Source organism: Larimichthys crocea, chromosome XI (genome assembly GCF_000972845.2).
Source record: "Larimichthys crocea isolate SSNF chromosome XI, L_crocea_2.0, whole genome shotgun sequence".
Lineage (NCBI taxonomy): Eukaryota > Metazoa > Chordata > Actinopteri > Sciaenidae > Larimichthys > Larimichthys crocea.
In genome coordinates this window covers 11517303-11541694 of record NC_040021.1, presented here as the reverse complement: position 1 = coordinate 11541694, position 24392 = coordinate 11517303, and the positions used below count along the sequence as shown (strand labels likewise).

Here is a 24392-nt window from a genome sequence, read left to right as displayed (position 1 = left end):
CTTTTTCTTCTCTCCGGCAGTGTATTCCCTTCCTGCTGGAACAACACATCTCTCCTAATCAACATAAATCAATAAAAGAGCCACGGGATAATTGTGAGCAAAGGAGTCAACAGCGCGTTATCTCCCTTCAATTTAATGATGAGTGAGCAACACCGTGGAGGACGTCCAAGCTTTTAATGCTACAGTATTGCAGTTAAATAGTCAACAGCACTTCAAAAATGTGTGAAAGTTGTCTGGATTGAAAGAAACATTTCACAATTTCAAGAATTACGGCAGCTCTGGATATATATATATATATATATGTGTGTGTGTGTTACGACCAGCTCGTTGGAAAGGGAAGTAACATAAAAATACCCAGGTGTTATGAGGTTTAAAAGTTGTTTTTTAATTAACAAAAGGCGCTTGTTTTAACAAGGAATGACAACAAAAGAGAGGCAAATACTAGGGGTCCTTCAAAACCAAATTAAAACGAGAACAAAAAAAGACTCCAACAGAGCTATTGTCTTAAATACAAAAATAACACCCACTACCCCAAAATAACCCGCACAATCAAAACAGCACCCAAACTAAGGTATCTACTGTAAGTCAAATTAGGTGAGATGGCAATGTAACAAAAACTCAACCTAGTGCCTCACAAATCCGAAGTCTCTAACAAGGTTCACAGTCTAGCAAGGATTCTAAGCACACAGAGCAACAGCACAGGAGCTCGGCTGGTTACAGCTGGCTCCGGAATGTTGGGTCCACCTGCTTCTTATACTCCAACTTCTGCTGATTGGCTGAGGGCGGGCGGTCGCCTGTCCAATCAGGGCACACAGCGCAGGTGTTCTTCATCTGCAGAATTGGTCCTCGTTGAGCGCACGCACACACACACACGAGAGAGAGAGAAAGAGACTCCAAGACGGCCACGGCCGTAACAGTGTGGATGCATGAATTTTAGATAAAAGCATATGGAAGCAAACAGATGTTGTAAGAGCTTTAAGCTTCTTCTTCCAGTGACATTGTACCATGTAACTTCATAAAACAATATTTGTATCTCTCATTCAATTTACATGTAATTTTGTTTCATAGCCTCTTTGATAAGCCTCTTTCCATTATGTAGTCATCTATTCTGTCCTTGTGGTCTCCCGGAAGCTTACAAACTGGTTAATTATGTTTGCCTGATTAAATTTTGGCCTGCCTACAAACCATTTAACTTATATTTATCCGGGGATACTTAATTACATTAAACATAAGCAAAAAGAACATTTCCTTTGATATGTACAGACACTTATATTTCCATTGGTCCGAATCAGTGTCAGTCTGATTGATCAGTGTTCACAATATCCTCAGGCTGTCTCATTTCCTGCTGCTTGACTTATATAATGAGGTCTGGTTGGAGGTCTGCGTTTGCTTTTTCTAGGGCGGCATCTGTTGTGAAACACATAACATAGTCCAGGCAGCATGTGCAGAGCCAAGTGGTCTTTAGCTGCACTGGGGATGCGACATATAGCCTTTCAGTTACCACTTAAACACCACTGAGAGGACCTGTTTTTGTGAAACAAGATGTGTGGCATTAAGTGTGGTCAAGTGTGCAGTTTGCAGAGGGCATGATGACACTTTTAGTATCTTTGTGACCTGTGGCCCTCTTGTAGATGGGGTGAGATTAGAGGGGTCAGTATCACAGCAGCAGCTTACATCAATCATAGCCAATCACGGCTTATCTTGTTCCTTTGAAAGCGCTGCTCCTGCTACCATGACATACTGATAATTTGGTAATGCAGCGTCAGGAGAGTCCTGGCCAACTTTTCCAACGAGCAAACTCATATTTTTGTTCAGGGTTGTGCGATATAATCGTACAGCAGCTCAAATATAAATATATAGCGGGAAAAAAACATGCCTCGTGTTTGTGTTTATGGTTAATCTTGGGGATATCAGCAGCATATCTGACTCAAGTTGCAGAATATGAGAATCAGAAAAGTCTTTGGTTGATTATTTTTGCAACATCTTGGTGCACAATATTTAATATGCATAATCTCATTTTAAACATGTGGAGCACTGAAGTTGGAGTCCATGTGTTCAGTCCACTTTATGAAGCCCATCTACTGAAGGTCTTCATGAAGCTGCATGGACACGTGACGAAAACAACCTACATAATCTGACTTGATCTGACTGGAATATTTCACACTGTTGAAGTAAAACTGTATTTTAGTCTATCTGGAGATGTCCACTGGTTAAATAATGTAATCAGAATAAAACAGTTAGAAGCTTTAGTAGTTAAATATATATATTTTTTAAATCATCTTCGCTGATTGAAAGTCTTCCAGCAGCTTCAACTTTGAACGTGCTGTTTCAGAATGTACATGTGTGTAGCTGGCCATCGGCTGCTTTGTGGTGTGTTCAAGTGCAACTTTATTAATGTACATTTGTTGATGCTTGTCATTTGAGGTCGGCCTGGCGTGTCAAGACCCTGAGAAAGAAAATTTGTCACTGTGACAGAATATCTACTGGCAACAGCACTGAATTTCACAGAACATTTCCAGTGACAGATTTATTAATTGTTGCGCACAATTCGACATGTTATAGATTTAAAAAGTGAACGTTATCACAAATCCCTGGCTGTTACTCTCAAAGCTCCCCGCTCTGCACTGTAAAAAGGGGAACATGGATAAAGTGGCACACTGATTCTGAGCACTAAGAGAAGCCGTGCTGGGCTCCCAGAGTGGATTAGCAGAGTTTATCAGCTACCAGCACACTGTGGCACTCATTGCTTGCGTACTGCTGTGGGTAAGTAGCTGCAGAGAGCACTGAATCCTTTGCCTTGGTCAATAACAGCCCTCGGGGTACACAAGGTGCTGGTCAATTAGAATATTCTGAAACAGTTTCTTGGTCAATATATTCATGGTCACAGTCTAATCTACTCCAGTAGATCGCTGCATGAATTCAGATTTTGCTTTCATTTGACATTAAATTCATATTAGATGATTTTAACATGGGAGCAGCAAACTATGAGCTACAAATACGAATTCATTCTATTGCTAAAATGAGCACCACCTCTCCAAACAGCACTGAAATGGTACGTATTAGCCTTGTGAATAACTTTGAGGTTTTATATCAGTTCCAAAAAATTCCACTTGCACCTTCAAAAATATCCTGACTGACCTGATGCACTACCTGTTGTGAAATTCAAACAGTTATCTCTGAAAGATTCTTTCAACGTAATGAGAAAACGCTGTATTTCATGCAACATTCATTGCACATGTCAAGGATTTTGCAGTCAGTTATGCGACATGGTTTACATTGAGAATGGAGAAAAACAGCTCCCATATGGTGCCTTCCTGTGTTTTGAGGCAAAATGGAGCATCTCGGACATGCTACATGCATGTCCAAACACAGCTGAGGGCTTTTAACACAGTGATGTTTGACAACAACCATCTGGCTGCAATATGAGGACACCATGTGAGGCTCAAAGGTGTTGTAAGATTTGACATTTTAAAGAAATATGCAAATAATACAATAAAAATAAGAAATTAGATTTTAAAAAAAGGTTCAAGATCCTGTTTGATACACCACCACTGTGAAATCTGTCAGTCTACCTCTGGTTTGGACCAAACAACCAGACCAAGACCACTGGAAAAAATGGGCCAGAAAACACTTCCTGTTGAACTTTGGTACAGTTAGTCTGGTGTGGAAGCAAAACAATCCAACGGCAGATATGTTATTTCGGCATGAATCAGCAAGCTAAACTACTTTTTAAACTGGTCACGATCTGTCAAGGATGCCATCTGTAATATCTAAACTATAAAAAAATGAAAAACACACAGATGTATGTTGTGTTTTTTTTGGTAGTTTTGATAAAAAAAAGGTAAATAAATAAAAAAAAAAGTAGCATCCACATATCAATAAGGAACAAGAAGTATCTTTCTTCCTGTTATTATTTATAAAATGAGATTGAGTTCTATGTGATAACACAAAGGTATATAAAATACACATAGTTAAGTGCTACATAACATGCGGTCTGTTTGATTCCTCCACAGTGCTGATGATGCAGCATGACAAAGGCCAAAACAGTCTATATGAATTAAAGTTAACTCCTGTCGGTTCTTTTGCAAAATGTCAATAGTAACTTAAACTAAACCCAACTCAGTGTTCAGAGTGCCAGCCCAAAGCCAATTTTTGCATATCCAGATTGTCTCCACACTGATTTTACGAAGTCTGCAACAGAAACGGATAGGAGTGGCTGAACATAATCATATTGCTACTCCCAGAGTGGCACGGAGGACAACCTATGCAGTGCATGTGGTGATGTCTACAGATGTTAAAGTGACCTCGTTGCAAAGTCAGATTAGGATACAATCAACAAAATCATGTGTGATATCATATCTTAATTTAAAGTTGCATTAAAGGGTAATTTATGTAAAGCTTTCTGAAAGGGCAAATGCAACTTCAAGAGTAAATATTTCAGTCACAAACACAACAGCACTGATACTGAGATGGCACATTCCTGTATCAGATGTATGATGATCTGACTCGAAATGTGTTTAATCATCGTCTTGGATAAGTGTAACTGGGCCAGAGACCTGTCAGTGTTGCGCCTCGGTTGCCGATTAGAATTTGATAAAAATCATAGATCTCTCTCGTGCCCTTTAAAATTCAGCCTCTGGTGAAACATTGTTCTGCAGTAGGTATCATGAATCATTCAAATCATAGCTGATCAGGATTACTGCTTGTCGTCAGCAGTTGTCATAGATTGGCACCTCCATGATTAAGATCCTTTTTTTCTTGTGTTATTTGCTGTCAATTATTCTGCATGGACGAGACAAGAACATCTACGGGAGGAGGACGCAGAGGAAAAGATCCCAAACCTTCGCTTGTGCACGAGGTCACTGTGTGTGTGCAGTTTGATGTGAACTGTGAACTCCTTCAGTTGGAGAGTAAATTATATGCACATCACTGAGGTGCAAGGGTATTCAAGAATAACACCAAAGAAAAAGAGCTAACACCTGCACACTTATTCATGTCACAAAAATAAATAAATAACTAATAATTCAAGTGACGTCTAAACATTAATTAAAAACTATTTGTGGCATATTGCAACTCCCTCACCACAGATGAAGAGATGCAACAATGAGTAGTAGGGGAAAACAAACTTGTGTATGGGGTCTTGCATGAAAGTTTCCCAAATCTCACACACACTACTTCCTACTTTGGCACTCGGTTGCTTTTTAAGGAAACAATCTGTGATTATTTTGACCTATTCCTTCTTACTTTTTGTTATCAGACTGATTAATTCTGGTTTCATCAAAGTAAACTGTAGACTATGTACTTTTAAATTAGCAGGGCAATAATGAATGGATGGATGATTCTCTTTCAACACAATAACACACAGAATACAAGTTGTATAACTCCATATAAGAGGTTATTCTTATTATTCTTTCATAACGGACATATTAGTTTAGGAATTCAAGTGCAAAAGAATCAGTTTAGTATCATGTACAAGGTCAAAACTTTAAACTTATTGTCAGAGTTAGATATGTGGTGAAAACTACATCCTAGTCTTCTGTGTTTAGGAAAACATGTGAGGAATTTAAATACGATTAAACCACATGATCAGAACTTTATCGACCCTGGCTAAAAAAAACAATAAACTTTACAGTGTGTTATTAATCTTTCACACTGTTTTAGTTTGGAAGTCTTAATATCTGCCGGGAAAAAGAAGCTTGGTGTTTTATTCACGTTTAAAAAGACCTCAGTGGATACTTCAGACAGGTTTTAACTGGGACCCTTCCTAGAATAAATAGGAAATGTATATCCAGCATGCTCATAAAAAAACATTTCCCCCCATGCTTCCTCTGTCCCCCACCAGATCCCACAGATGTGAAGTAGATTACGCCCCTTCTTTACCCCTCCTTTTGCCAGCCCCTCTTTCCACTGCAAAGAAAGAAATCATTGAGTTTCAGCCTTTCCCTACAAACATCCCCCTCCCCTACCTTCCCCTCCCAACAGCAGACAGGGGCACACAAGACGACCACACTCTCCAGCCAAACCCTAATTGTGTGTGCGTGTGTGTGCATTTTTTTTTTTTTCCCCCCCTGACATGAAGAAGGAAACCAAGTGAGTATTTGTTCTCTGTGCCTGTGAATGGTAGTCCTGAGTCTTTTGTGTCGTTCTGCTTGACTGAAAAAGTGGAGGAGGTGGCAGAATTTAGCTGTGACAAATTACTGGAGTTTGGTAAGTTTGGTTTTTGGATTTATTAAACTTTGGTTATCCAGTGTAATGGGGAAGGTGGGGCTTTCTCACCTGGCACTGCAATGGTAAAAGTAGAGAAAGACAACTTAGAAAAAGCCTACCTTTTTTATTTTATGGTCGTTTATCTGTCATTTGTGATACTGTTATGTATGTGGATGGTTAATTTAGAGTTTAAAAGTAAGCAAGAGAAATAGATTTGGGATCTTTTCTTTCTGTGCCTGATGGCATTTATGTGAAGTACATGTGTGTATAGGTTTGTGTGTGTAAATATATCTCTACTTATCTAATTATCGCGCTGCCAAGTTTGTTTCCACCTCACGTGATTACCTGTGAGGCCTGTCTATGCTCTACTGATTTATTGCCAAGGACCTTGTTGTCATAGCAACATTGAGTGTTGTGACACCTGTGAAACACACCTGTTCGGGCTTTGACAAGAAGGGGCCAAAGGGCTGAGCTGCAGCTACGCCACAAATACTCAGATTAGCTCTGACACGCAGCTGTGGATGTTGCCAAGGTTGAGCTTTAAAATTCAAGACGCGTTTTCACAACCTGTTTTAGGTTTTAGAGAAACAAGCAGTCCATTAACTGATTAACCGAAGGACAAAAAATGTTTTGGCAACTTGAAGAACTTTAACATTCCAGTTTTCTGGTTTTCTGATCAAACATTAAATATATATGTATCATACAGCTAAAAAAAAAAGAAGCAATTTGATGACGTCCCTTTGAGCCCACATTACAGTAGCACCAGTGTGCAGACTTGCACTGCTGTCACAGGATCCACTAAACAGGGATTTACAGTAGACTGTGCTTTCCTTTCAGGATTGCAAACAAGAACTGAAATATCCTAATGGTGTTCTCAGCTTTTTGGCGGCAACCTGCTTTTCTTCTGCAGGCGAGCTTTTGCTATTTTAAGCCAAAAAGAAACGTCAGCCTATAAAAGCCACTTCACAATGACAGATCCTTCACAGCAAAGCCAAAGAAGGTCACCACAGGGCACAGAGAGTCTAACACAAACACAGTTTCAACTAAACGTCAGTGTGGAAATTGTGGCGACATTTTCCAAAGACAAAGGCAACTGCTCCTGCCAATCTGTGACACAGAGACGAGCATGTGTGCTTCTAGTTAGCCGGCCTTTTAGAGACTGAATTAATGTCACTAAATGTCCTTTGACTTGGGCCTTTTACTGCTGCAGTGATAATTGAACGCAGAGACAATAAAGTTATATTTTAAGATGAAATACATTTTGGACATATTCTGTCATTAGACTGAAATTTTTGCCACTCTATGCCATATGGTTTTGATTTATTCAACCAAACAAGTGCAGTAAAAGTTCAGAGTAATAAAAAGTTTTGAACATGCTGTTCTGCCGCTTTCCTATTAGAGAGTCTTTAAAGTAGAAGAAGCTATTTGGCATTCAAGATTTTTCTGCTCTCACTTCAGTTTCACCAAATGTGTTTTCTGAATCTTGCTAATCCATGTCAAAATTATGTCTTTCTAAAGATTTTTGCACACGTGATGGAACAAACTATGCACCATATGACTTGCAGGAAAGCGGCAGATATCTATTCTAGTACAGAGATGGCGTCACCTCTTGGAAAACTCATTAAATCTGTTTTATTCAAGTGGGTAATATGAGCCAGTCTGTTACAATGCACGTGTCAATCAAAATAAATGAGCAAACTTATTATTCTGACATCATGAAGCAAAGCTCTCTGCTTGCAGCCTGGTTTGTAGGTTTCTGTTCACAACTCTTCTTACAGCTGCTGCAACATATATGAGGTCATCATTTAGTAAGTACACAGAAACAGAGTATGTGAGGGGGCGCAGCCGGCAGTTGGATTTTTTTTATAGGTTTGGTCCACAACTCATCTTAAAATAAATAGACAATTTTACGGTGTCCGTTCTAGCAAGCACGACTGGGCATTCATTCTGTGCTTCTCAACAAAACATGGCAGTAGGTGCAAGTGAACTAACTCTTTTTTTTTTACTCCAGCTATGAGAACTTGAAATAGTTTCAAGGCTGCTCTAAAAGTAAACTGCAAAAAACCAAATGTACTCCGACAGCAGAAAGAACTCTGCAAAGCCTCTACCTAATAACAAGCCGGGTTCAGGTTTTTAAATATATTTCCAGATGCAGAGGAGAGAGAGGAATGAATGTCAGCCTACAGGATGATAGAGTGACACGGTTGCTGTTTGACTGAATACTGTAACACATGAGGAAAGGAGGGGCGAACACTTACAATAAACCCCTCCTTTGTAATGAAATCTCACCTGATGTTTTTCCAACAGCAGCTTTGTCTCTGTACTCTGATGTGTTGTGAGGGTCTACGAGGTGAATAGATGCTATGAAAGATCCCCGGACAAAAGCTAGTTACCAAAAACAGCAGAAACACTGCTGTAAGTGCAGCTTTTACAGCCCTAGCATGACACGACTCAAGCGTCTGTTACAGTAACCCAACCAGAGTGTGAGGCCCTCTCAAGTATATAAACATAACACGAGCAGCGCACAGCTTTGTGCAGCATTTTTTACAGAGAACAGTGGAAAAAGCATGAAGAGATGCTGTCATGTGGATTTCTATAGAAGCAATATACAAAGTTTGAATTATTTACATAATTTTTAGGCACCAAAAAATTCAAACTTTAACATCTGAGTTACGGAGGATAGTGAGGACAGGACGGAGGTCTGATCGATCTTTGGTAGCTTTTACATTTTTTCATCTTGATTGTTGGTACCTGAATTGACTCAATTTTAGCAAACTTTAGATCTGAAAAAACACATTTTCAACTTCAACACCAACAAAAACACCTGAAATGGGTGTTGTTTAGCTCAGTTGGTAGAGCAGTCGCCCCATGTACAAAGTGTTGTTTAGCTCAGTTGGTAGAGCAGTCGCCCCATGTACAAAGGCTAAATCCATGCCGCGGCGGCCGAGGGTTCGAATCCAACCCATGGCTCTTTCCTGCATGTCATTCCCCATCTCTCTCTCTCCCCACATTTCCTGTCACTCTTCAAGTTGTCTCTGTCAAATAAAGCTCAAAAATATCTTAAAGAAAAAAAAACACCCCTGAAATGACCTTGATAGATTATTTCCATAAATTCAGTGGACTAACACTGGGACATTAAAAGATAACATTTTTCAAATTATTGTTCAGTTTTTTTGTAAAATTCAAGGTGTTAGCGTTAAAGTGTGGACATCCACATCTCCAAATATCACTCGATCAAACATATTCAGTTACTGTAGCACAGCAGTCGCCTTTGTCAACTAAACACTACATACTCATTTTCACAACGTTATACAGTCAAATTTGTCAGTCGCGTATTACAACAGCTGCATGATGCGCTCACTGTTCAAATATGCAGCGTGACATTCAGAGTGTCACATGTTTGAGCCGCTACAATATTAAAGATGAATATATCACCGAAAGGTACCGAAGGACTGAAGGAATAATGATGAAAAATACAACAAGTGCCTAAAAGGTCAGGAGACACATTTCAGGCCCATTATGCAGTTTGGCCTTTGAGGAGCACCAAAACAGCTAATGTTTGTGTGATTTAAATGAAGCTGTTAAAAACACACAGACAGTACCAGGGGGAGCGCTTCAGATTAGGCTTTAAGCTGTGCTAATGTGCTTATTAAAAGGTCTGCGCTTCTTCGGATTCACAGCTGGATCATGTGAAAATGAAAGTGTTTATGCCTGATGACTGAGGCAACAGAGTGGAGAAGCTTTGATTTAAAAAAGGTGATAGTGGACAAATGAGGGTCCACACTCAATATTCCCTCTGTGCACCATAGGTCTGCAGAGATAATGAAAACATTTTTTTAATGAATTTATATATTTGTATATATTTGTTTTTGCAGCATGGCTTATTTGGTAATTACCACTACACACAATTAAGCAATCATCCGTAGTTTACAGTTCTGCTCACTAAAGACACTAAAAGGTTACACATACTGAATAGAAAGGGTGAATGCTGACTTTCTTCAGCATGACTTCATGACTTTCTCTATATATTTCTTACTTGTGAATCATTTATCATCAACCTCGCGTATACGAGCTGAGTATATCTAATAGACTAAACCAGAACCCTAAAACCCATTTCACTAAAAGCAATAATTTGACTTTTTAGGAAATAACACAAATCCGTTTTTTTGCAAAAAGTTGGGTTGAGGTTGATATCGCCATTAGTTAGCTGAGCTTAGCTTAGTATATCTCTGTCTCGAGTTTTTAAGGTGCCACTTCACTCGTTGATTAAGTTCACAGAAGTTCTCCATGGTCACTCACCTCTCCTCTTTCCAGGTTAACATGTGGCGCTGTTGGATGCCCTTCATCTTGGCCTGGGTATCCATGGCAACCCCAACGCACTGCCAAAGTGGAGATTGGGGTTCAGGCTTTGACATCTACTCCGAGATAATGGCTTCCAACGACACATTGCAGGCGATTGGTGATGAACCCGAGAGGATGAGACACAACAAAGACTGGATCACGTCACCGACTTTCTCACCATCATCCCCACCTAAGCTGCAATATGAGACTTCACCTGACAAGTGCTCGGTCTACTTCAGCACTAACACCGCTTCAGCTCGACGACTCAAGGCCCAGAAAGAGGAGCTGGCTTATCTGCAGGCCATCCAACATGGAAACAAAGCGGTGATGGATAACTTGGCTCAGTTTGTTGGAGCAGAGCTGGGAGATCAGAGCTATGAAGATGTGATCAAGGAAAATATAATTGGCATCCAGGAGGACCAGAAGAGTTGCCACGAGGTGGTGGAGAAAGCTGAGGAAGATCTAGAAAAGCAGCTGGAGGGGGAAGCGTCAGGTGCTCTCGCTGGGATGCAGAAGTGAGTTTGATGAATCAGTTTTTCAAGAAGAATGTTTGTGCTGAGCTTCTTAGAGGTAAAGATTGGAATGAAAAGCAGCTAAAAAATAAAACAGCCTGTTTGTTCAAATTCATGGTGGTAACACAGTAATTGGAGATATTGTGAAATCTGTGTAGAGACAGGCAATCGTTTACCTTCTATCAGAGGTGACTGTTGTTTCATCTGGTCTTTATGGTGTGCAAGAAATGAGCCAGTGTATTATCCTAATATCTTGATGCAAAGCTCCTGCATTGAGTCTCAGGTTACAGTCTAGACTGGTTGCAGGGTTTCTGATTTTAAGGTACAGTGTGTAAGATTATGAGCACAAATGAAGCATATAACATAACTATGTCCATGGAGTCCATCATGTTCAACTGCTATGTTTCTACAGTAGCCCAGAGCGGACAAAAGCAAACTAAACACAGGCTCTAGATGGGAACTTTTTCATTTGATGCCAGCAACAAGTTTCAAAAGAAGCTGGGATGGGGTCTTGTTTATTACTCTGTTCATCACCGCTTCTTTTAACGACAGTCGCGTCGTAAGCATCTGGGAACCGAGGAGATCAATTGCTGTAATCTTGAAAGTGGAATGTTTTCCCTTCCTTGCTTGATGTAATAGTTCAGGATGTCCTTTGTCATATTTGATGTTTCATAATGCGCCCAGCCTTTTTAAAGAGTGACAAGTCTCGACTACAGGCAGGCCAATTTAGCACCCAGACTCTTTTACTATCGAGCCATGCTGTTGGAATACGTGCAGAATGTGGTTTGGCATCGTCTTGCTGAAATAAGCCAGACCGTCTCTGAAAAAAACACTGTCTATAAAAACCTGTATGTATCATTTGAGATTAATGGTGCTTTCACAAATGTGCTGGTTACCCATCATGCCACCACAGATGCTGGCTTTTGAATAGTGCGCTGATAACAAGCCGGATTATCTCCTCTTTAGCCCGGAGGACTCTGCATCATGGTTTCCAAACTGAATTTTAAATTTTGGACACAGGACAAGACAGTTTTTCACTTCGCCTTAGTCCATCTTAAATGAGTACAGTCCCACAGGAGGAGGCGGTGGCGATCCTGGATCTGGTTTATGTACGGCCTCCTCTCTGCATGGTGAAGTTTCAGCTTGCATTGGTGGACGCAGCAACAAAATGTGTTCACAGATAATTGTTTTTTGAAGTGTTCCTCAGCCCGTGCAGTGATGTCCACGTCAGATTGTGTCTGATGGCCTGAAGAACATGGCCATCCAAAATTGGTTTTCGGCCTTGTCCCTTGTGTACAGATATTTCATGTGCCTTTGAATTTTTTATTAAAATGGTGATTGAATTTTTTGATGATGTTTCATGTACTGTAGACAATGTATTCCCTAGCTTCCTTACAATGGGAACATCATTCCTATGTTGCAGCAGTTTGTTGCATGTTTACTTCACAGACTCAGCCTCTCTAGGATCCTCTTTTTCTTTTCTTTTTTATAAACAATCATATTACTAACAAGTTGACAGTTAACCTCATTAATTGTGAGTTGTGTGTTTGTGTGTGTTTGTAATATATTTAATGTCCTAAGCTCCTCTTTCACTCACTCTGTCTCTCTCCACATCTGCCCTTGTTTCTTCCTTCCGTTCACTGCACCTGGTGACCTGGATTATTCGTCTTCTGGAGCAGAATCAGAGAAGAGTCTTTGGCCTTTGAAGAAATGCTCCATGTCGCAGCAGACATGGCCAACAGGCTGGAGATCTCGTCGCAGGCCCTGCATGCTTCATTCACCAAGCAGCTGAAAGACATTGGCAAAGTTCATCGCTAAAGAAGTGCTGAAACACTTTGCACACTGTGCACATGTCATACTTTAACTTTTGATGTTTGGTATCCTGTGTGAAATCCAAAAATAAGGAAAAATAAATCTTAATGCAATTCTATATTTTTAATTACTTTCTTTACAGCACTAAGTTACAAGGCCAAGGTCAAACCTAAACTGTAGGACTCAACATGATACAGAGATGACAGGAATGTTGGTAATCTCACATTGCATGTACAATAAAGAAACACGGCAAAGAAGAATCATTGGGTGAAAAACACACGTTTTCTTTCACTGAAGTTAAAACCCCGTAAAACATTTTCCATTCAGGCATTATTCAGGGAATTTGGTGAGGTCAGATGTGGCAACAGTATGTGGCGCAGGTTGAAGCCAAGTTGAGTGTTTATGGATCAAACTAGATTGGCCCTCGGAGATCAAACATAATGGCTCTGTTAGTCTTCTCCAGAGGAAGGTATGCATCGACCATCTGGTTCCAGGGTAAGGATGGAGGCCAGGATAGGATGACTAGTGTGTTCCAGTGAAAATAATGCAATAAGAAGAAGGGGAAGACTGCAATTGGGACATCATTGTTAAAAAGCATTGTTTATCTGGTGTTTGGTGAAAACTACGCAGGAACCTGTGGATGACAAAGGGGCAGGAGACTGACAATTCCTGTGATTAGAGAGAAATAAGCAGGAAGCAAACTTGATAGTTATACAAACAAAGAAACTCCGAACCTGCAAAACTTTATACATAACATAAACTTTAGGATCAGAAACAATTTGTGCGCCTCAGTTGGAAACGCTGGAATCACGCTTTAGTTGTCTGTCTTGCTTCATCGTGCTGCTCTCTCTCTAAACCTGCTATGACTCATGAGAGAGGATGCTTTCACGCTTGCCATCATGAAATGTTTAATATTGTGAATTTGTACAATGTATGATATGATATGTTTTATCCAGTAAACAGCAACAAACAAAACATTAGCCTCTTTTTTTTGAAGATTGCATATTGTTAGACGATCTAATACTTCATATAATATCAATATTTTAGGAAAACTAAAACTTCAGTGAGCATATTAATTCACCTAGTCTGCCCTCTAGCTGTTCACCACAGAAAAATCTCACGGACGTTTGTTCAGCTGCATGTGTCACTTATTTACACGTCTTTTAAGGTTGGACAAAATAAAGAAACGGACAGTCTTAGTTAGTCTGGAGCTAACTGAATCTAATTGGAAATTCACTTTCTATACATGCAAGTTATCACTTTTATCCTGTGTGTGCGTGTGTGTGTGTGTGAGAGAGAGGTAGACAGACAGACAAAGAGAGAGAGAGAGAGAGAGAGAGAGAGAGAGAGAGAGGAGGTGGAGGGACTGTTATAGGTGCCAGATGAAAGATGCGAAGTGCTCAGTTGTGTCCTGTCTCCTCACAGTGGATGATGTGCTGTTTTGCGGATATAATAGACAAGAGTGGCCACAACTAATGCAATCTAATCATGGGAAAGAACTCATCCTAAACGCTAAATGGATTTCAGAGTGTTAGATCAGGTCAGCAAGGACGCGTAATTATTTTGGGCACCATGCGTAAAAACGTGGAATTGTTTGGATAATACACAAAAACAAACCGGACAGATTTTTTTTTTTTACTACCGTGAGTTAATTTCTTAAGGATAGACATCTGTAGGAAGCATTATGAACTGGCACTATAGTGCCGCTCCCTGATTCAGCACCGGGTGATGATGGATAGCTCAGCGACTTAGTGCGCGGACAGACTTGCTGGAGCGCGGACACAAAAGGTCCAAGAGCAGGGCTGGAGTGAGGAGAGGTGACACGTCTATCGATGTTGAGCTTTAGTAAACTTATTCAGCCAGTTTATCGTCCTACTCACCGCCCGCGCACAGCTTTAACAGTAACAGTAGTGGTGAAGTTGTCCTGATATGCCTCCCAGCTGCGAAGATGACAGATTTGGCTCACACATCACGGTTTCAAGATAACGTTTTGACAGTGGACGGAAACACCTCCACCAGCTCCGTGCTCTCCGGTGAAGTTGGACTTGTTACAAGCAGAGTACAAAATGGGACAAAACCACCTGTTCTCTGCGAGGACGGCTGTCCTCTGCTCGCTGCTCTTGTGTCAGTCAGGTAAGCACGTTTTAAATATCTTTTGTGCAGAAGACAGATAGAGAGAGAAATATGGCAAACAAAATGTTCTACTTAAGCCACAACGATGTGATAATGTCAGTCAGTGGGTGTTATTAAACATTTTTTCACAAGTAGAAATGATAAACTTGAAAATAATAAAAGGCTAGTGCGCGTAAAAATAGCAAAAATGTAGGTTTAACCAACGTTAACCCCCGTGCGCTTTTTTCTACAACTCACACAATGCATTTTTTCATATTTGGAGAAAAATGATATAAAATCACCTCACCTGGTGCAGTAGTATGGTTTTGTTCCACATGTTAGTAACGTGATATAAACCACCTGAATCAACTTCCAACTCCTCCATCTTTCACTTCCCCACCAGTCTCCTGTATGTTCACTTATTTTAGTTTTAATTAAACATATCACACACACAAAACACAAATGAATGGACAATGGTCAGCTTCTCTCTGTTTAGTATCATTAATCATGCAAATTTAGAAATTGCCAATGAAGAGGAAATGTAGTTCGCAAAAACTCAAAAGAGAAAATATTTCACACAACATGCTACAACAGCTTAGTCACTGTTATATTTTCAGTGGATGTTAATGGTTACATGTTTGACAAAGATTCAGATTTATAGCCAGAATTTGGAGTTTGTTTCAGGGTTCAAAATCAAACTGATATTTAGATTATCCTCACTTTATGTTTTAGTAAATATAAACTATTATTAAGACTTTTTGTGGACATAAATGTGGAAACAGTGAGATAATGATTAATTCCTATTCGGCTTTACATCCATGAAGTTTGAGCTTGGGGGCAGCTCTATTTGAAAGTCGATTCAGGAGCCTCTACATGGTTATGTATGAGTTCTCTCTTCACTGAAATGCAAGCAAAGAACATGTTCTCACTTGGAGAGATAACGTGTGTTTTCTTGTGAGCGGGATTTTAAAACCACAGCCTATACTGTGAAATCAAATGTACTGAAGCTTCTACATCCCCTCCCTCCATTTTGACATGGTACAGTGATCACACCTGCAAGCTCTTGATCTTGTGCCAACATACTTCTCATGATGATACTGACAGGGTTTTTTTAGTTTTGTATTTTTTGCTTTGAACTTTTCACTCTAAGTAAGTATTTTAAGTAGGTATTTGACAGCCCAATTTCACAAGAACACCTCTGGCCTGAGAAGCTGCTGACTCGATCATCCAAACTGGTCAGTGTTTCATACACCTCTCGCCAAGGGGCTTGGCCACAGTCCAACGTCCATGGCCTAGTGTGCTGGATGTTGGAGGTGTCATCTCATTTCAAGTCTATCCTGGCAGGAGGGCTTTGATCTATGCTACCCATGAGCCATTTTTCAAACCCCACATCTGGTCTATCCCAGATGCATGGGCAGATGAACATGTGCCGCCCTGACTGTCAAGAGAACAGATAAGAAATCTCTGGTGCCAAGATGAAATTAGTTCATGATGGCAGGAGAGAAGCCCATGGGTAAATTATCTCTAAATCCATTCAATACTATTTACCTTGTTTAATACCTTCATTTTTATTTCTTGTCCTAATAATCACAATAGTCACCATGTCCAGCCTTTTTCTGTTGAAAACCCTCAAGATAAAAAATTAGCATGGGTAATAAATCATTTAAACAGATTTGCATGCATCCCTCAGGTTAGCTCTAACATTTAATCCCCTCACCTGTTTATCCTCCACTGGACTGTTTACAGAAGTAAATACCTGTCAATCAGAACCACAACTTACCGATGGACAGGTAATGATGTGACCTTGGCTAAGTGGCCAAATGTAAGTGGTCCAAGGTTTTCGGTTTTAGGATCCTTGATGGAAGCACACTTCATTGGGTTGCATTATACCCTGACACTGTCAAACAGAGGGAGTTGGTGTTAATGGCATGTAAACCCCATCTCAATAGATTTTTTTAAATATTGATTCTTTATATTGATTGAGGCTTTGGTGTACTTCCACATTTCATTACATTAATCTCTAAAGAGAAGCTGTCGTGAGATTTGTCACGAGTTCTCTTTCTGCACATTAAACAGTGAATATATTTCTGTCAGGACTGTGCAAGCGAGGAAACCGGGAATTCAAGAGGAAGCTAGAGGAGGAGACACTTTTTGTTTATTAACCAAAAGTCAAAGAATACAGGATACTGAGGCAGGCAATTGTCAAAACCGGGAAAGCAGTTCAACACAGGCAAACAAAGCCAAAAGAGCAGGCAAAAAACAAACAAAAATCCAAGCAAACAGAGATAATCCAAAGGGAAACAGTGGGATGTTTCACACATGGTACTGTGCAATGTTGAACTGGCACCGAAATAAAGAAACACAATACACAAGGAGGGCCAGATAACAAGACACAGGTAAAATGAATCAGGGCGGAATGGGTGATACAAAACTGGCGGGAAACAAAGGCAGGAAGTAAATTTACAGACAACATGCCAGGGGTGAATTATAAAATAAAACAGGAAACATGAAACAAAAAACTCAAAAACATGACAATCTTATGCATTTATCCAAAACAAAAAACTCAAAAACATGACAATCTTATGCATTTATCCAAAATTATGATTAATGTAGGTTCAAAAATAATGTATACACTAGAGCAGGACAGATAAATTGACAGTTATTAACTTGCTATTGGTGGTATTGTGTATATTTACGCCTATAAGTAACAATAAATGCCAGTACAGGAAAATAAAAAGGGATGTTTGAGGTAGATTAGAAACATTGATCATTAAAATAATACAAATAGTTTGTACACCATGTTTTTCTTGGTTGGGATCAGTTTCCAAGCACAAGACATAACATGTCAAAGAGTTTTAATGGATTTTGTTACAGAAGACAAGAGTCTGGTTTCTGGCTGTTTTCAGTCTTTATGCTAAACTAAGCTAAGCTAAGCTAAGCTAAGCTAAGCTAACTGGCTGTCGGCTCCAGTCTCATATTGACAGTACAGTCACGAGAGTAGTGTCAATCTTCTCATCTAATTTCTAATTTATGGCAGTGAAGTGAATAAGAGTGTTTCCCAAAATGAAACTATTACTTTATTAATACAGGAGAATGATAAAGGTCCTCATATTGTTATCATTTATTAGCCCATAGATGACAAATAACTGCAGTATGAAGCCAAAGATATGTTTGAGGGAGATTAGAAACACAGATCACTTAAGTTATTACCGGTACATATTTTAGTATGTTGTTTGCCAACCAAACACAAAAAAAGAAACGTTTGAAGTGTATATTGTGTTGTTGAGAATGAGTACTCGTGACAGATGTTCATCACATTTTTTTAAGCTAGAAAATATCAAATATTGGTTTCAAAACTTTGTGGGGATATAGCATGCAAACACAGACTTTCATCAGCCTCTGCTTCAACTATCCGTTAATTGTTTTTATGCATCAGTTGTAACACAGAGTGACAGACAGCTCGACAATAAACACCCTTCACTGGTGAGAAATTAGCTCACCTCCACTTAACACAAGCAAGTAATGATGTGTGTAATTGACTCTGACTACACTGATGAAGGTGGAAGTGGTAATCCCCAAGAGGATGGGATTCCTCTCTATTTCCATGCTATTTATTCTGCAGAAAAATAATACAGTGACTCATCCTGAGCTTGTACGCAAATCCGTCTAGACTGCATATTTAAAATCAATTTGATTAAGTCACCTCACCTTGTGAAGCCACAGATATATGATAGAAACACCCCAGGGATAAAGAGGGAGGTTACAGCTGAAATGTTGCTGTCGAGGGAGGAGAGAAACTTCCTCAGTCTCACCCCGCTCACCTCAAGAGATTTTAGCAGGCTACCCACATGTGGAGCTCAGATCAGGAGATCAAAAGATTTGCTAAGATGTGGTAAAGTCAATAAGACTTGAAAAGTCTTGGATGTTTAGAGTAGGCTTCTGTGCTGAAACACGAGATGTTCACTACACTAACCCCTTGTTCCCAAAAGCTTGTTAAATGGGGATTAGGGGAGACAGAATATGATCCCAGCTTACTCCTCTTCCACAATACTTCTAACATTCTCTATGTATTATTCCATCAAATATTAACTGATGACCTTGATATGAAAATGTGAAATGGTAATATACGCTAACATTGGTTACTAGCTCTAAAAGTGTTATATTAGATTATTAAAATGTCGAAAAACTCCATATTTAAGAGTGATAGTCAAGAAATATTTTATAGGTCTATTAACAGATTATTAAAAAAAGATGAGTGTAGATAAAATTGAATAGAAATTGAATAAAATATGAAATTTCATTTGTACAGTGTTGAATAAATGTGACCAAGTTCCATTTCTCTCATATTGTATCTGTCATCTGTAAATGTTGAACATTTAAAAAGAAGAAGACGTTTCAAATTAAAATAAATAATGTATCTACAGTTCTTTGTGACGAGAAGACCCACTCACACGCCGAGGATGATCTCTTCAAGACGCTCTTTGCTGGTTACAACAAGTGGTCGAGACCTGTGCCAAACATCTCTGATGTGGTCATTGTCAAGTTTGGACTGTCCATAGCGCAGCTCATTGACGTGGTGAGTCATCACACATCACACATTGTCCAGCTCATGTGCATCGTAAAAACATTAACAAAAGAGATAATACTTAAAACATGTGACATGAAATAGGATTGTTTGATTTCTCTCTTTTGAAAAAAGCAGTATAGCCCTTTACTAATAATGAGTATTTTTAATATGACTGTTACAGGTGAACAAAATGCTACAAGTTTAAATGTCAGACTGAGAAGAAGACATTTTAGTTATTATGAGTGCAAGAACTTATTTATACACTATATTCCTCCCTGTACTTAGCAAAACTTATGACACAGCAACTTTTACCTTTTACCCTGCAGGTTTCACACTATGCTCTGCTTTTTCAACAGTATGTTTTGGCATTTTTATATTCAGTAGCAAAACCAAACTTAGAAAAAACTAAATTATGCACCCTCTACTGTTGCAGAACATTTCACATCCATCAGTTACATTTAGTTCTGCTCCAACAAATCTCCAAATACCTCACACATACAATAAGTTCTTCTGGCCTGAACGCAGAGTTGACCGAGCCTTAACTCTGTCTGTCTGTCTGTCTGTCTGTCTGTCTGTCTGTCTGTCTGTCTGTCTGTCTGCTAGGATGAGAAGAACCAAATGATGACAACGAATGTGTGGCTTAAACAGGTCAGAAACATTTGTGTCAGCTTTGATTTATTATTATTATTTTTCTTGGTGATACACAAAGTTGAGAAAATGACTTCCACAGTTACAAAGTTGATAACTGAACGACTTATATAACAATTAAGTAACTGATCATATCCCTACAAAACATCTCCCAGGAGTGGAATGATTACAAACTTCGCTGGAGACCGTCTGACTATGACAATGTGACGTCCATAAGGGTGCCATCAGAGCTCATCTGGGTACCAGACATCGTCCTCTACAACAAGTAAGAGTGATATGAGACTAACAAAACATTAAAAAAGAACCTTTACATTAGACCTGCAATTACATTCTTATGGTTTAATAAGAATTATTATGGCTCTATCTAACACAAGCAGTTATTTAACAGCATTCACTGTAGCACAGCAAATGCTTTTAACAGAGTTGCAGACAGCTAACCTCATTTCAATGACAAAGACTTGCCTCATTACTGGATGGTATATGGCACCATCTAGTGGATTTTATAAAACATTCTGCTCAGGTCCAGGTCAAATCATGATTAAACAAAATTAATGTCTTAAACTGTAACCTATATTAAACATTTATATGAACTTGATTTGTGTTTTGCAACTCTCTCTTTATTTGAAAATGAAAACAACCACCATCATGTATGGCTTCAGTGTGAATAGAAGAAACCTCTTTTGCTAAATTAATCTCATGGAGATTAAACCGAGAGGGTTGGTGATAGAGTCATGCTCCATCGAGCCGGTATAAGCACAATCTCTAAGTGAAATTAAAAAAAGGTGTGAAACTGATGAAATGATAAAGGCTCATTATTACGTTTGCAGCAGGGAGATATTATCGCTACTAAAGGGATGAATGCAGCAGAGATTATTATTGGGAAATCATAACACTTCATTGTGACAGTTTGGAATTAGAAGTTCTCACAAGGGAGGATATGATTATTTATCTGCTCAAACTAAGGACTCATATGACAACTTGCTTTTTCAGTGCTGACGGTGAGTTTGCTGTGACCCACATGACGAAAGCTCACCTGTTCTACAATGGTAAAGTTCGCTGGGTCCCTCCTGCCATTTACAAGAGCTCCTGCAGCATCGACGTCACTTTCTTCCCCTTTGATCAACAGAACTGCAAAATGAAATTTGGCTCCTGGACGTATGACAAGGCCAAGATTGACCTGGAGCGTATTGAAAACACTGTGGACCTGAACAACTATTGGGAGAGTGGTGAATGGGCCATCATCAACGCTGTGGGGACATACAATACAAAGAAATACGACTGCTGCCATGAGATCTACCCAGACATCACCTACTTCTTCATCATTCGAAGGCTTCCCTTGTTTTACACCATCAACCTCATAATCCCCTGTTTGCTCATCTCTTGTCTCACTGTTTTGGTTTTCTATCTCCCCTCAGACTGTGGTGAGAAGATCACCCTGTGCATTTCAGTGCTGCTGTCCCTCACTGTTTTCCTTCTCCTCATCACAGAGATCATACCATCCACATCCCTTGTTATCCCACTCATCGGTGAGTACCTCCTCTTCACCATGATTTTCGTCACCCTCTCCATCGTCATCACCGTCTTTGTGCTCAACGTGCACCATCGCTCTCCCAGCACTCACAAGATGCCCCGTTGGGTCCACTCCGTGTTCCTGGACCTGATCCCACGCTGGTTGTTCATGCGACGGCCCGCTCCAGATGGTCGGCGTCGAAGGCTGGTGCTCCTCCAGCAGGAAGCTGTGGCGGAGCAGCGGCAGGGCAGGATAGCCGGGTACAAATCTGGCAACTGCCTCAGCACCTCGGCTAACTGGTTAAGAGATGGCACCATGTCAGAAGATCCTGAGAGAAGCAGTTACGAGGATTTAGAGCTGGGAACTCTGACCTCATATTTCTCCTTCCGTCCACCTTCACCCAGACCTCCAGGGACGACTCCTCCACCTCAACAGAAAAACGTACAAAACAGCCAGAACCGACAGGAGGCAAACAGACAGTTAACAGGGGTCAGAATCAACGCCACTCAGAGGCCAACTAAAGTTGATAATACAGTATCAGACTCAACATTCCTGCTTTCACCAAGTGTTATACGTGCTCTGGAAGGAGTGCACTACATTGCAGACCATCTGAGGGCTGAAGATGCTGACTTCAGTGTGAGTATCAATAAAGTACCACATCTGCTATTATCAGATATTATCTGCAAAGGTTCATGATTTACTTCATCCAACTTCCTCATAGTTTATGCATTATGTGCCCATGTAGATGAAGTGAAAGCACTCTTTAAGTCATAGTATTCACTCCTGACTAGTGTCTGTTGAAGGTTTCTTTGATTCTGAACAGTGTGTACTCCCCAACTTACCAAAAACCTCACAATAAACACCTCTACCTCAACTTAGAGAGACTACAATGAGTTGTTTGTTGGCTGCATTTAAGGATCAAATCAAATAAACTGAGGATCAAATCAAGAACAAAAGAGCAAGCAGAGTTAGGGTTTACTACAAAGCTCACCAACTATGGACAACATAAGAATGTTAAGTCCTATGTTTAGTTTCTTGTTTTCACTCTCTTTCTTCTTTCTACACAGGTAAAAGAGGATTGGAAGTATGTCGCCATGGTGATTGACCGCATCTTCCTGTGGATGTTCATTATAGTGTGCCTGCTTGGGACCATTGGCCTCTTCCTACCCCCTTGGCTAGCTGGCATGATCTAGCTCTTGTGAGAAAGTGTGAAGAGAAAGAAAATCCATAATTGTGACTAGTTAGTGAAGTTTGACATTCAAAATGTAGCTGAAGTCAAGACTGGGAATGTGACTCAAGTTTGTGCAACACACCATGTTAGCCTCATGAGGCTATAAAGCTCTTTACAGACCACCAAACCAAAATTTTGCTATTTCTCCTTATAACTAGTGGGGCAAAAATCAAAAGGGTTTATCCTCTCAACAGTTATATCTCAGATATCTCAGACTAAGCTTGTCAGGCTCAGCTGTTTTGACTTGGCTCAACTTTCATCTGTCTTAGGCTGCACAGCTCAGGTGTACTTCCTCAACCTCACCTGTAATGTTACTTGGTTGTTTTTAACCTGGATGCTAACATTAGCACGTAAACATGCTCAGAATCGGCAGTCGTTACTTATCTATTGGACGTCATCATGCTAATCTTTAGCACAGAAGATCTGGCATGTTAGCATGCTAATGTTAGCATGCTAACATACTATGTTAAATTATATTGTCTGTTTAGCATGTTGGTTAGCGTGACATGCTAGTCAAAAAAGCATGGTGCCAGCATCAGTGTTGGGTAAAGTGTTACAGTAATGTGATTGCTTTTTTTTCTGTAGTTTGAAGAGTTGTAATTTAAAATTAAGCAAACTGAATATATTATATTTTTTTGAAACGGTGGCAACACGAATGGCTATCGGCTATTTTCCAAGGAGTCAGAGGATGGGATGATCGACATCAGTTTTTCATCTCTGTGCCTTCAGTGGAGAGACTGGTTGTTGAGAGTGATAGGTCAACCGTCTTCCTGTACCTCCAAATTTGTCTTATTTACGTGGTATTTTCTTCTTTGCTGTCCAGCTTGGCACTGGTATATCCAGAAAACAGCAAGGTTTTGTTTTGAGTGTGTAAATAAAGTTCACTAAGGAATGTACTCCCAACTTTATGGTCAGCAGCTAAATACCTCCACAAAGTGTGTGAGTGTGGCGTTTTTGGGGTTGAGGCACACACTGAGCTGAGTAATGGAAAGAAATGTAACTAAATACTGCTGATGGGCATTGTAAGGGGATCACGAAAGTCATTCAGATTCACTTTCTGGGGACAGTTAATGTACCAAATTTCATAGCTGTCCATCCAAGTTGTCATTGTCTTTCAAATGTTGGACTGACACTGACTAAATCTTCATTCCACCTAAGATGGGATGGCTTCTACCTTTTAGGTTTACAAACTGTGGTCAGTTGTGCTCTTTCAGAAAGATTTTTGTTTGTCTGACAGGTTTTTCTTCTTGGCCATGCTGCCATGATCACACTTATTTAGTATGAATGATCATACTATGTAATAAATACCCTTTAAAATCTGTCTACATAGTATTTATTGAGTTGTGTGAGGCCAGCAAAAGGTTGTGTCATACTATACATGTTTATGTTTACCTGATATAAGAGACATCTCATCTTCATGTTAGTCATTGTCATTGTAACATTTAAAAGTAG

The 24392-nt window shown here is 39.8% G+C and overlaps 2 protein-coding genes across 3 annotated transcripts; both read left to right on the top strand.

The window, feature by feature from the left end:
* The first annotated feature begins 5928 nt into the window (after positions 1-5928).
* On the top strand, positions 5929-13425 carry LOC104922449 (uncharacterized). 2 transcript variants are annotated; one of them, XM_010735275.3, is made up of 3 exons: positions 5929-6090; positions 10522-11063; positions 12740-13425. In XM_010735275.3, exons 2-3 carry the CDS (start codon positions 10528-10530, stop codon positions 12876-12878), a joined length of 675 nt encoding a protein of 224 aa, XP_010733577.3. In that variant the 5' UTR covers positions 5929-6090; positions 10522-10527; the 3' UTR covers positions 12879-13425. The 2 variants fall into 2 exon arrangements, with proteins under 2 accessions (XP_010733577.3, XP_019109932.2); XM_019254387.2 differs by lacking the exon at positions 5929-6090 and adding an exon at positions 6103-6207.
* Positions 13426-14271: 846 nt separating this feature from the next.
* chrna2b (cholinergic receptor, nicotinic, alpha 2b (neuronal)) lies at positions 14272-23552 on the top strand. Its single transcript, XM_019254388.2, has 6 exons — positions 14272-15005; positions 19409-19560; positions 20155-20199; positions 20355-20464; positions 21190-22345; positions 22777-23552. The coding sequence occupies exons 1-6, from the start codon at positions 14939-14941 to the stop codon at positions 22900-22902; spliced, it is 1656 nt and encodes a 551-aa protein (XP_019109933.2). The 5' UTR covers positions 14272-14938; the 3' UTR covers positions 22903-23552.
* The last annotated feature ends 840 nt before the right edge of the window (positions 23553-24392 follow it).

What these genes read in the sequence shown, in the direction of transcription:
- LOC104922449 (XM_010735275.3), top strand. Translation starts at nt 10,528, where the DNA reads ATGTGGCGCTGTTGGATGCCCTTCATCTTGGCCTGGGTATCCATGGCA. An exon ending in GCTCTCGCTGGGATGCAGAA is followed by an intron (nt 11,064 to 12,739) that starts GTGAGTTTGATG and finishes CTTCTGGAGCAG; the next exon opens with AATCAGAGAAGAGTCTTTGG.
- chrna2b (XM_019254388.2), top strand. Translation starts at nt 14,939, where the DNA reads ATGGGACAAAACCACCTGTTCTCTGCGAGGACGGCTGTCCTCTGCTCG. An exon ending in CGAATGTGTGGCTTAAACAG is followed by an intron (nt 20,200 to 20,354) that starts GTCAGAAACATT and finishes AACATCTCCCAG; the next exon opens with GAGTGGAATGATTACAAACT. An exon ending in GACATCGTCCTCTACAACAA is followed by an intron (nt 20,465 to 21,189) that starts GTAAGAGTGATA and finishes TTGCTTTTTCAG; the next exon opens with TGCTGACGGTGAGTTTGCTG.